The 13,221-nt window shown below is 52.1% G+C and overlaps 1 protein-coding gene across 1 annotated transcript; it reads right to left on the reverse strand.

Moving 5' to 3' along the window:
* Positions 1 to 1,546: 1,546 nt before the first annotated feature.
* Positions 1,547 to 7,772, reverse strand: Wnt10b (Wnt family member 10B). Its single transcript, XM_021217200.2, has 5 exons — positions 7,522 to 7,772; positions 6,552 to 6,665; positions 6,180 to 6,442; positions 3,794 to 4,167; positions 1,547 to 2,761 (listed from the first exon to the last, which is right to left on the reverse strand). The coding sequence occupies exons 2-5, from the start codon at positions 6,623 to 6,625 to the stop codon at positions 2,303 to 2,305; spliced, it is 1,170 nt and encodes a 389-aa protein (XP_021072859.1). The 5' UTR covers positions 6,626 to 6,665; positions 7,522 to 7,772; the 3' UTR covers positions 1,547 to 2,302.
* Positions 7,773 to 13,221: the final 5,449 nt, after the last annotated feature.

Genomic DNA, 13,221 nt, shown 5'->3' on the forward strand with positions numbered 1-13,221 from the left:
CATGTAGGTACTAGGAATTGAACCTGGATCTTCTGGAAGAACAGCCAGTGCTCTGAACCACTGAGCCATCTCCCCAGCCCCTCTACATTACTTTTTTTTTTTTTTTTTTTGGTTTTTCGAGACAGGGTTTCTTTGTGTAGCCCCGCTGTCCTGGAATTCACTCTGTAGACCAGGCTGGCCTCGAACTCAGAAATCCTCCTGCCTCTGTCCACAATGCATCTTAAAGGTGCTTCTTTTCAAAGACATTAGGCTAGGAATTGGAGATGTTGTGGGGAAAAAAAAAAAAAACTCATCTCTCTACTTATATCTGAAAAGACAATGGAGGGGCAGCAGGATGACCCAGCAGGTCAGGCCAGGATCCTTCCACTGCAAGTCTGAAGACCTAAACTCAGTCCCTGCATTCTGCACTTCTGCACGATGTCCCATGACTTCCATATGAGTTCCACCACAGTATGCCTGAATCCACTCACATGTGCACTCACACGCATTGGCATACTCTCTCTCTCTCTCTCTCTCTCTCACACACACACACACACACACACACACACAAATAAATGTAGAAAAATTGAAAAGATAAAGAAATTATTTTACTCAGATTAAATACAAAAATAACATTGAATAAAGAAAGACAAAATATATATGCAAATAATTCAGTGGCCGAGAATGCTAGTTTTGCTAAAATTATCTAATTTTAGCCGGGTCTGGTAAGGCCTACTTGCAATCCCAGTACTCTGAGAATGAGGCACAGTGGAAAGTCTGAAGCCAGCCTGGGGGTGTACTGACCGCCTGACTAGCTTGGGGTACATAGTGAGGCTCTTCCCCAACAAACAACACATTCTGCATTTCTAGCATAGGAATCCTCTCATTTTTTTCCATCACCCTTGATGTACATCCCTCCCCCACCCCCACCGCCCAATTCTCTGGTTTGGACTTAGAGACAACAGTACCTGTCCTTTAATTGTCCACTTAATTGTTAAGATAAGTTCAAGATCTGAAACTCCCATTGCAGACATGACCATGTAGTATAGCAAAGGGGTCACCAAGTGACAGTCAGAGGGCAGGGTCTGGCCCTACACACCAGCTTTGTGAGCTGTGTTGAACACAGCTATCATCCCCATCCACTTATGTGAGGTCTGTGTCTGCTTTTGTTCACCCCCTGCCCATAACTATTTGGGGTCTATAACAGAAGAACTGGGTAAGTATGGTGGAGGCGAGTTGTCAACATCGAGACCACAGTATAAATAGCCTAGTGTATCTACCAGCTAGCCCTTTACAGGGGGAAAAGCCGCCAGCTTTGGGTCTGAGTAATGATGAAGGTGACCCTGGAGCCGAGGGCTCAGGGTGAACAAGGTCTATGTACATTTGGATCTAAAAGTCCTTCACACCCAGAAGTCCACCTTGGTTTTTACAGACTGAAAACCTAAACTCAGTCTTTGAGCATCATTTCAAATCCTTTGTGGAAGTCAGCAGGATACATAAAAAGTCACTGAGTACAGGAGTGTAGACTTCACCTCGAAAGAGAAAAAACACGGGCTACTACCCCGAGTGTGGCTAGACATAGCACCATCTGCATCCGCCAGTCCAGTAGTTCAGTAACTTAGTTTATTTTAGTTTCAAACAGGAACCAAGAACATGTCTCAGTACAATAAATTATCCATTCCCACCCTTCCTGCTGGAGAAGGAAAAGGGACTCCAAAAGTTATGGCTAAAACCTTTTCCTTGGAGAGACCCTTTCAACGGAAGGAGAACCCTTCCAAGAGCCTGACAAGACAGCTGTCTGAGGCTTCCCTGTGGTACTCTGTCCTTTTCCAACCGAAAACCTCTCATTATTGTCACCCGAGGTCCCATAAGAGGAGGTTCTGGGCTGCAGTGGAGGAGTTTGAGAACCACAAATAGGAAGAGGTGGTCTCTTGCTATATATACGGGTCTTATTGACTCCACACAATGCCTGCTGTTATCCTTCGAGGAAGAGGAGTAGCCAAAAGATAGACTCCCTATCTAAAGGAAGTAGGAATCTGGGCCCGAGGGACCTGTAGGTAGAGAAAACGCTAACAATACAGTGCATTTCATCTTAGTCTATTCGGGTGTATAAGAACAGAATGTGGTGGCCACTTCCCCCACAAAAGGCTGCTCATTACAGATTTCACCTGACCTTACACCCCCAGAGCTGTTCTCAGGTAGATGCTTTGAGCTTCCGGGAGCCATGATAAACCCTAGACAGAAATCCAAGCAAAGGGCTGAAAGAGAGCAGCCCTCACACAGTGTTCCTCCTCGCTGTCGTCCCTAGGCGAGAGGCTCACCTTCACTTACACACATTGACCCACTCCGTGACTTTACACTCATCACACAGCACATAACAGCACCAGTGGAAACGACAGTGACAGCGCTCCACTCGCGTCTGCCGGAGGACGTTGTGCCCACGGCCACAGCACAGGCTGCCACAGCCATCCAAGAGGCGGCTGGTCTTGTTGCAAGCCCGGCCTCTCGTGCCTGGGGAACCCAAAGCAGGGTCTCGCTCACAGAAGTCAGGAGACTTCTCGAAGTAAACCAGCTCTCCTGAGAGGCGCCGTGGACGTAGGCGGGGCTGGAACGCTCCAGAGTTGCGGTTGTGGGTATCGATGAAGATGGCTCTGCTCAGCCTCTCCCTCAGTGCTGCCCCGATGGCCCGGAACTCTGGCGCTGCCCTCCAACAGGTCTTGAATTGGCAGCTGCCTGACGTTCCATGGCATTTGCACTTCCGCTTCAGGTTTTCTGTTACCACCTACAACAGCAGGGTGACAAAGAGGGGAGCGTTTAGGGGGTGCAAATGAACAGAACAAGGAAGGGAACTGAAAGGAAGCATTTACCCATCTTTGATCACTAGCTCACAAGGAGACAACAGCTCTTTCCAGAATAAACATGGGTAAAATGGAGACTGTAAGCCAGAATGCCCTAAAGTCTGTCGGGGAAGGCAGCTGTTGTAACAGTGTCTATGTAGTGAGCCAAGTACTAGGCACATATAGAATACAGCATATGAGGGGCTAGAGATGTGACTGGATAGTTAAGAACACTGGCTGCTGCTCTCCCAGAGGACCTGGGTTCAATTCCCAGTACCCACGTGGTGACTCACAACAATAACCCCGTTGGAGAGATGGTTAAGAGCACCGTCTGCTCTTCCAGAGGTCCTGAGTTCAATTCCCAGCAACCACATGATGGCTCACAACCATCTGTAATGGGATGGAATGAATACCTTCATCTGGTATGTCTGAAGACAGTAGCAGTGTACTCACATACATTAAATAAATAAATAAATATTTTTTAAAAAAGACAATAACCCCAGTTTTAGGGAGTCCAAAGCCCTCTCCTGGCCTCTGAGTGCACCAGACACACAAATGGTGCCCAGACCTATACATGCAGGTAAAGCACTGATACACCTTAAATGTAAAAAATAATAATAAGATAACTTTAAATGTAAAAAATAATAATAAGATATTATATGCTAGCTCAGCCTTAACATATGGCGAATGCCACCAGGCAGCTTCCTATAGAGTCTAAACATATTTTGGGTGACTGCTAGCTAGCGACAAGCTTGCTAGTAACAAGATCACTCACCATACCTCATCCCATTACTCGTGGGGCCTCTCAGGAGGGAGGGAGGGAGGGACAGAGAGACTGAGAAAAGCCTAGCTCGGTGGCCACACCTACAGCCACAACCCTCAGACTGGGAGGATTCCAAATCTGAAGCCAGCCTGTACTACACAGCAAGGCTGTTTCAGAACCAGAAGGAGACCCAGGCCGAGGTAAACACACCCACCTGGCGTCCCACCCTGTTGTTGTGGATCCGCATTCTCGCCTGGATATCCCGGGGAGCTTCCCTGGAATCCAAGAAATCCCGGGAGAACTTCTCTCCAAAGTCCATGTCGTGGTTACAGCCACCCCATTCCCACGTGTCCTGGGGGCCTGGGCTGGGGACTGAGCCAGGAACAGGGCTGGGCTGGGAGATGGGGAAAGTCTTGCCCCGAGACAGTGCCTGAAGCTGCAGCAGCTTGGCCCGAAGTCGGTCCTGCTCACCACTACCCTTCCAGCCGCAGCCGCAGCTCACCAGCTTGCCCAGGCTGCAGGCTGTGGCAACTGCATGCATGACCCCTGCAGCCAGCATGGAGAAGGAGAATGCACTCTCTCGGAAACCTGGAGAGAAAATGGATTGGGGTAAGGTTGACAGGGAGCTGAGGAGAGAAGGCAGATGGCAGGCTGGGGAAGAGACGCCAGCCATGCTCTAAAAGCAAAAAAAAAAAAAATCCAATTGGATCTTCTATGTAGCCCAAGCTGGCCTTGAACTCTTGACAATGCTCCTGCCTCAGCTTCCCAAGCACTAGGATTATAGGTGTGAGCTCTCACCAGTAGCCAATGTCAGAAATTTCTAACTGAGTCCTGTCATTTATCAGCTGAGTGATTTGGGACAGCACTCTGAGACAAGAAATAACACCAGGCCTCAAACCCATCAGCTTTGAAGAGACCCATGGGTCATGATACCACTAAAGCCAAAGCTCTGTAAATCTGTCATTTTGGGGTGTGACAATGGTTCTTGACTTTCCTAAAGCTATAACCCTTTAATACAAGTTCCCTCAGGTTGTGATGACCCCAACCATAAAATTATTTCCTTGCTGCTTCATATCTGGAATTTTGCTGTGAACCATCATGTAAATATTTGATATGCAGGATATCTGACTTTTGACCCCTCAAGATCAACCCTTAGGGACTGCATACCCTCTCTGCCCTCCAGAGAGGTTGAGAACCACTGGCCTAGAGAGCCCTCTGGATCTGAGATAATTCTGAAAGAGTCCTGAGGACTTCTGAAGGTTCCAGGAGTTCTGCATCTCTCTGCAGGGAGCTTGTGGGGGCACCTTTGGCTTTGGGGTTCTTCCCCCACCTTATTAAATGAGTCTTTTAACCACGGCTACCACTGCAGTAACAACCCCTCGCATGCTGGGGCTGCCCAACCCCTTCCCAGGTTCTAGTTTTATATTTGCCCTTTATGTTTATTCTAACCTGCTATTACCTTATAAAATACTGGGAGGAGGAGAAAGCCGGGAGTGATTTTCCCCAAGGCCCTTTTAAAAGGTTGGCTTCTCTGTTATGTTTTGGGGGGTCACTGAGGAGGAGGAGGAGGCTTGGGATGACAAGTCTTTCCCAGGCTTAGAGAGAGAGCCATCCTCACCCTCTGGGTGTCAAAGCCTTCCACTCTATCAGGCCCTGCAGAGAAGGAGGGGGTCCCTCGTTTCATTTTAAGCAAGGGCACTTCCAAGCAAGAGTTCTGAGAAGATAAAAGACAGTTGGTTTGGAGGCCAGGCCCCTCTTACCCGGGAATCTAGGGCTCCAGGGCCAGCCCCAAGATCCCCCAACCATCCAAGGGTGAAGCTGTTTGCACACGTCTTGGGAATTCCCCTGCAGATGGCAGCTGCCTATTAACCCCATAGTCCCCAAAGCACTACCCTATCCCTGGACTGAGTCCCCCCCCCCCCCCGTGGATCATTAGTCCTCTGGGAGTAAACTTCAGTTGAGTATAGGAAGAGGCAATGGAGCCTCCCGGACCATTCCTTCTAGACCAGGCCAGCAGTGACCTGTTTTGTGGCCCTCCAGCCATTCCTCACCTGTTCAGGTGAGGGACACCTGGGGCCCCCACAGCACAGAGGAGGGGGCTACTCCCCAGCTTCAAAGCCATCAGGGTCTTTGTTCCCAGCTTTGGCTCCTGGGAACCCCAGCAATTAGGGGAGCAGGTTTAACCCTTAAACGGTTGGGGGCGTCACCCCACCCCCGCTGAGACTCTGGGGACACCAGCCTGGACTTGTCTGGGTGGAGAGGGAGGGGAGAGAAAAATAGGGGGTTGAGGGGGGATGTTTGAAGTTTCTTGGGTTGGGGGGCATCTCTTGTTCACAGGTGCATCCCAGATCCGAACTAGGTGGAGGCAGAAAAGGGGTAGGGAAGCAGGGACCCAGCTACCTCGCCAGCGACGCAGGTGGAAGGCAGGCAGGCAGGCAGAGGCCCAGCCGGGTGACCAGATCTAGCCGAGCGCGGCTCCTGGGGAAATTCCCGGAGAGGCCCCTCCCGAAGCCGTGAGCCGGTCCCTTCCCGCCTCCGCGCGCCTCGGCCTGCCCCCCGCGCCTGGGCAGCAGCACACACAGCCGCCCCGTCAGGCTCACCGCGCTTGAGGATGGCGCTGTGGTGCGGCAGCCGGCCGCCGCCCTCCAGCGCCGAGCAGTTCCAGCGCTGGTCGCGCAGCTGGTGCTGACACTCGTGAACGGCGATGTGCAGCCCCTGGAGCGCCGACGCCGTCACGTCGGGGCTGCGCAGGCACAGCCCCAGCTGTCGCTTACTCAGTCCGGACAGGGTCAAGCACACGGTGTTGGCCGTCAGCGGCGGCTCACCGGGAAGTTTAAGGCCCAGAATCTCATTGCTTAGAGCCCTGAGGACAAGCGACAAGGGTCTGGGGTCTAGTCGCACGCCCCCTCCCCATCCCCCCTAACCCAGATCGGTGCTGTCCCTCCCCCTGGAACTGGATAAAAAACGCTCACCGACTGAACAAAGCCAAGAACAGGAGACCCGCGAGGCCTAAGGGCGGAGGCCGAGACCGGGGCTCCTCCAGCATGTCGAAGCCCGGAGGCTCCGGTGGGCAAGTCAGTCAGTGCCTGCGGGGACAGGGACATTTGATGAGGACTAGATTGTCTCCCTGGGACCGAAGGATGCTCTGTTTCAGCTCCTTAAGCCACCAATAAGGCCCCACTAGCTTTTCTCACCCCTCCCCAAACTGTGCACTACTAGTCACCCCTTGACTCCCAGTGTCTGCGTTCTGGAACCCGTCAAAGAGGAAGGGTCCGAGCAGCTCCGGAGCACCCCTGGAATCCGAGCCAGCCAGACACGACGCAGGGTTCTGGGACACTCACATGCCCATTTGAGACCGATTCTCTCAGACCCTTGATCCCTCCTCACCAACCGCTCCCTCTCTGTGGGCCCCACGACTGATCTGCCCGCCCTTACAGGGTTAGAGGGAGGGATTAGAAGGGGGTTCCCCACCACCTGGAGGGGTGTCGCCTCCTCGTGCTGGCAATGCCAGGAAAGCTAGGTTAGAAGGGTCCGAGGCCAGGCTCTTGGAACCACTCCCCGGCCTCGGCGCCCACCAGGGGGAAAGTGAGCTGCAAAGGCCCCGAGGGAAACCAGGTGCCCTGCTCCAAGGCCACAGATTCCCCTTCTACCCACGCCCCTTTCCTAACTACACGCTCCCTCTGCACTGCGACACCGTCTAGTCCCCAAGGGTCCGACCCCAATTCTCATCCCACCCCCTCATTGCCCTCTGAATCCTAAGGCACTTCTTTATTCTGTAGGTATCTCTATATCTGGCTTTCTAGGCGTGTCTGTGCTCTTGAGGGGGGACGCTTGTCTGTCTGTCTGTCTGTCTGTCTGTCTGTCTGTCTGTCTGTCTGTCTTGTCTGACCGCCCGCGTGCCTGTCTAGTCTCTGCCCTCCCTGTTCTCTTCCGCCCCATTACCTCCAGCGGTTCAGGTGCAGGATCCACGAGGCTCGCGGTTGAGTCACTCGGGCCCGGCTCGTGGGGCTTAAACCGTGGGGAAACTGTCGGGTTCAGCCCCCTCGGCGGAGCAGCATTCTCCCAGCGCCCAGCCACTCCTCTCTGCCGCTTCCCCGGCGTCGCCGCGGCCGCCGGGAGGAAGGGAGGGTGTAAGGGAGGGAGTGCTCCAGATAGCTAGCGAGCGAACCCGCGACGAAGCACCGGGGGCTTTGGCTCTGCTCGACCTAACTCCTCACGGGTGGTTCTGCTAGAGCTGACGGAACTGCGGCCCCTCCCAGAGCCCGGGGCATCCCCACCCCACCCGCACCCCACCCCCTGACTTGACCAGGAGAACGCAGCCGCTCCCCCCATCCCAAGCGTGTGTACACACACACACACACACACACACACACACACACAGAACGCCGGGATCACGATTAGCTCCACTCCAGGGGCAAGTGGTCGGAGTTCCACTCACCTGCTCCGGGGTCTCCCGAGGCTGTAGGGAGAGTGCGGTGACCCTAAGGGACCAGAATCTGGTCCCAATGGGAGTGCCTTTCATCGTTTTTCTTTGCCTCCGTTTGTCACCGAGAGTGGGTGACTGAAGCGCTCCTTTGACACGCTGAGGACGGAGCTGGACGACCTTCGGGTTTCTGACGGTCTCTTGGAGAGCCCACGAGCCTGTGCGCACCAGGGCACTCTGAGCCTGCAAGTGAGGAGCCACTGTGTGGCTTGGCTCCCGCCCACCTCCGAGCCTTACGCCTGCCCCTTGGGAGGGCTCAGGTTTGGCTTCAGAATTTGGCCTTGGTCAAAAGCTTTGGTAGCTCCTAAGACTTCCTGTCAGCCCCTACGCTCCCCTTCTCTGGTAGGCATCCGAGATTTCAGGGGTCTCCTCTCCGGAATTCCTGGATGAATGCTTGAGATAACCCAAATGCACGCTCCACGCTCCACGCTCCACGCTCGCGCACAAGAGCTGGGGGAGGCCTGAGGATCCTAAAGAGAGCCCAACTTCAGGGCAGCGGGGGTGGGGGAGGGAGGGCGGGGGGGGGGAAAGAACCTGGCCTGGGTGAGCCCAAGCAGAGGCAGTGGCGGCAGTGAAGGGGTTAGGCGCCACCGCACTCCCGCCTGACTCACCCTCCTAGCTCTAACCACTGCGGACTATTTTTGCCAGAGAGGGGCCTCAAGGCTTCCCAACCACCCCCAGCCCCTGCCAGACCGCGGCCCCAAGCACAGCATGACTGGCCCTGCGCACCCAAGGCACACCGGTCCAGGGCCGACCCCCCAGGAAACAGAAGCACAGGGCTGGTACCCACAGCCACACCACCTCTTCATTGGCGGTGGCTAGCAGCAAGGCTGGGCAGCCAGCCCCTGGTCTCCATTCTTGCAAGTCTTGCCTTGTGTTGAAGAGGCATCCCTGGCTAGGAGTCTAGTACAGAGGAAGTTAGGTATCTGGATTTACTATTGAGTGCTTCGGAGATGAGCCAGACAGCCTGGACCACAGTGGGGGTGCTCTTTCTGAGTCCCCCACCTCTGGAGTAGGGAAAGGCAGCCCAAGAGCTCATTCCCATTGAGGGGAAGAAGGCCAACCCATGTGTAACTTCTGAGATGGACCAGCACTGTCTCAGTAACTTCTACCCTACTCCAGAACCCAGACCTCACCAGCGCCCCATCCTCTCTCCTGCCTGTCAGCCTGGGACTCACCCAGGACCCTGGAAGGGTATTTATCGGATCCTTCATCAGCATCTCAAGGCCATTCATGTTTCTCCACGTGGCTGCAGTCCCATTCACACGTTGGATTTTGTCTTGTTCCTATTTGTCCCTAATGCTATCTTTACTTAGTTCTGTCATTCAAGTTCTATCATTCAGTCAAATGTCAAGAAGGGACTAGGACAAGCTGGGGCAGGTGTGTGTGTCTGTGTGTATGCCATGCTTTTACTCCCAGCACTTGGGAGGCAGAGGCAGGTGGATCTCCTTGAATTCAGGGCCAGGCTGGTCTACGTAGTCAGTTCTGGGACAGCCAGGCTATGTAGAGAGACCCTATTTCAAAAAACATGATGATGATGTTGTTGTTGATGATGATGATGATAAAGGGACTAAGGAAGATTAGCGCCCTTAGTGGCCTGGGGGCTCCCCAAGTTGAACTGTCCCAAACCTAAGAACTCATACCGCTGTTCTCTCGCCTCTCTGAAGTCTTGCTCTTTGATAAGAGGCCACAGGCAGGCAGTGGGTGGCCTGAGCTGGCCGAGGGTGCCCTCCTGCCGACCGTCTGGCCTGAGCACTGACCCACAGGCAGCTAGAGGGCGGTGGGGCAGGCGGGGCCTGGAGAGGCCTGTGGGTGCACACCCATTGCCTAATACCCCAAGCATGCAGCCAGCTCCAAGAAAGGGGAGGGGCAGGAACCAGAGAGACCTTGACAAGGGTTGGGATCAAGATGAGAGGGGGGAGAAAAGGGGGCTGCTATCACTGCAGGGAGGAAATGGGAGCAACCTGGCCCATCTTCCTTTTGATGAGAAAAGTGGAAGGCCCCTCTGGCCCTCGCAGGGATGGGGGGGTAGCAAAACATTGTGGGAAGAACATCCAGGCCCTGAAGGGCGGGGAGTGTCAAATAAAAGAGTGGGGACCTCTGGAGATGGGGAAATCAAGCAACTGAGGCGGTGGCTAAAGCCGGGCTACACTCGGGAATCTCCTCCTCCTCCCCCTCCCCTGATGTTTGCCTTGGCTGGGGTCTTGGGTGACTCATCTGTTGCTAAGCCGCTGATAGGGGCGGCCAGCCCAGGGAACCCAAATTATAGGCCCTGGAGGGATGGATGCGCCTGCGGCGGTGAGCTCAGCCGTGCGCCTCCCTCCACCTCACCGGTCTTTCACTGCAGCACCGAAGGCCACCACCCAGAGGCGCCAGAGAGGTTGCAGACGAACTACTGGACTCCAGAGAAGCCCCCACATTCAGTAGTTAGCCCAAACGAGTCTTCTGAACCACCGTAGACAGAATGTTACCCCCTTGTCTACTAGAGGTTGATGGATGGGTTACACCCTCCCAGCCCGAGGGGGTAGCGCCTGCTGCCTGCCTGTGCTTCAAAGGCTTGCCCAAGAACTCTGAGCTCTGCTCCGCTGTTCTCTCTCTCTAGATCCGAACGAACGTCTAAGCAAAGCTTTCACCCTCCCCCACCGCCTCCCTCCTAGAGCTATCCCAAGGCGTCTGTTTTACTACAGAGTTTCGACTTCAATTCTTTAGGTAACTGTAGCCAAAAGTGACAGAGAGCCCCCTGTCCCATATACCTAGAAAAAGGAAGTTGAGGGAGGGAGATCAAGAATTCCAGGATAGCAGACTTACAGATCAGCAGCGAAGAGCACTTGCTGCTTTTGCAGAAGACTTAGGTTCAATTCCCCAGGGTCCACGAGGTGGCTCACAACCACTCCTAACCTTGGTTCCTTGGGAATCAGTAGGTATGAGTGTGGTGCACATACATGCGAGCAGGCAAAACATTTGTACTACAAAGAAAAACAAATCTAATAAACAATTTTTAAAATATATTTTGAGGCCAGAGCTAGGAGTGGCAGCTCATGGGCCCTGCTTTTTGTTTGCAAGCCGATCTGTGGGAATTCCAGGCTATGGGGCTAGCCTAGTATACATGGTAAATTCCAGACCAGCCAGGGCTATGCAGTAAGACCGCCTCAAAACAAAACAACAACAATAGCAAACCCCCAAGATATCTAGAGGAGGAACATTCCAAAAGACAGAAATGTACATAGACCTTGACAAAGGAACGTGCTTGGTATGTTAAAAGGGTCAGAAAGATCAATAAAGGAGTAATTCTCAAGGGAAAATTTGGTTGGTTGTGAAACTGAAGACCTAAGAAGGAACAAGGTCAGACCTGGAGAGGCCTGGTAGTCACTGTCAAGCTTTTGGGTTTTGAGTGAGAGAAGGAATCATTGGAAAGATGTGATCAGGGAAATTAAATTTTATTTATTTACTTTTAAAATTGCTTGTGTCTGGCTCTGTGCTTGGAGGCCAGAGGTGCTGGAGTTACAGACAGTTGTGAGCTACCTGAAGTGGGAGCAGGGAACTGAGTCAGGTCTCTTCAGCACGGCTTCATTTGCAGAAAGGATGGTTCCAACTGCAGTTGGAGAGAAGGCTGTAGGGTGGAAGGGAAAAGCTGGAGATGTGAACTTTACAGACTGAGGGTCAGGGTTTGCTGAAAGCCTGGCCTCACATGAGGTGTAAAACCGATAAGCCAAGGCTGATACACAATTTAAAGGTGCATGTGTGTGTGCGCGCGCGAGCACACCACATGTGTGCCTGGTGCCTACAGAGGCTACTCCTGACTTGAAGATTTTTGCCATGAAGATAAAGGTCAAAGCTGTCATTCACTGAGAAGAAAATGACTGAAAAGAGAGCAACTAAGCAATGGCAAGATTAAGAATTTAGTGGTGGCCATGTGAATTTTGAGCAATTTAAGTGTTAGGAATCAAGAGAACTGGAGAGATGGCTCAGTGGTTAAGAGCACTGACCACTCTTCCAGAGGATCAAGGCTGGATTCCTTCCCAGCACCACACGGTAATGACAACCATCTGTAACTCCAGTTCCAGGGACCCCATGGGCAACAGACACACAAGTGGTGCAGGGACACACATCCATATACATTAAATAAATAAAATAGGAAGCATGAAGCCATATAGTTTGCCAAGTGAGTTTGACTAGGCCAAGACGGCCAGCTTAAACTGGCTGTATTTTTGCTGCTTTCTGTTTTTTCTTTTTTCTTTTCTTTTCTTTCTTTTTTTTTTTTCTCTAAGACAGGGTTTCTCTGTATACCCCTGGCTGTCCTGGAACTCACTTTGTAGACCAGGCTGGCCTCGAACTCAGGAATCCTTCGGCCTCTGCCTCCTGAGTGCTGGGATTAAAGGCGTGCACCACCACACCTGGCTTAGCTGCTTTCTTCTTCTTCTTCTTCTTCTTCTTCTTCTTCTTCTTCTTCTTCTTCTTCTTCTTCTTCTTCTTCTTCTTCTTCTTTTTCTTCTGTTGTTGTTGGATCACATGTAGCCCATTCTAGCTTCTAGCTTCAAACTCAATATGCAGTTAAATATGACATTGAACTCTGACCTCTGCTTCTCAAGTGATAGGACTATAAAGGTCAGTGTACATGGCTTTGTCTTTTCTTTATTTTTACCATACCTATGGTAAAGCTTAGGACCTCACATACGCTAGATAAGTCGTGCGTGCGTGTGTGCGCACATGCAAAGGCCAGAGGTCAAGGGGGGATGTCTTCTTCTATATCTCTCTGCCCTATATATTTTTTTTATTTTTCATCTTATTTTCAATTTTTGTTTTATTTATTATTAGTGTGAGGGTCACTGAGTGTGCATCATGGTGACAGTCATTCTCTCGCCTCTGTTCCCACTTCAGCAGCGGTGCTCATAGATGATAGCGTTTCCCTGTCTTTTAGCCTGCATTCCACCCCCATAGATCAAGAAAGGTACATGTGTGAAAGGTCTCAGTCAGGGTGTTACTGCAGTGAACAGACACCATTACCAAGGCAAACTCTTATAAGGACAACATTTTTTTAAAAAAAGATTTATTTATTTATTTTATGTATATGAGTACACTGTAGCTGTCTTCAGACACACCAGAAGAGGGCATCAGATCCCATTACAGATGGTTGTGAGCCACCATGTGGTTGCTGGGAT

Source organism: Mus pahari, chromosome 17, assembly GCF_900095145.1.
Source record: "Mus pahari chromosome 17, PAHARI_EIJ_v1.1, whole genome shotgun sequence".
In the NCBI taxonomy this organism is placed as follows: domain Eukaryota; kingdom Metazoa; phylum Chordata; class Mammalia; order Rodentia; family Muridae; genus Mus; species Mus pahari.

Bases quoted from the DNA above. Each gene is read 5' to 3' on its own strand.
- Wnt10b (XM_021217200.2), bottom strand. From the start codon at position 6,625: ATGCTGGAGGAGCCCCGGTCTCGGCCTCCGCCCTTAGGCCTCGCGGGT. The intron at 6,443-6,551 runs GTGAGCGTTTTT...GCTTGTCCTCAG, and splicing joins TTCTTGGCTTTGTTCAGTCG to GGCTCTAAGCAATGAGATTC. The intron at 4,168-6,179 runs GTGAGCCTGACG...TTTTCTCTCCAG, and splicing joins CAGCGCCATCCTCAAGCGCG to GTTTCCGAGAGAGTGCATTC.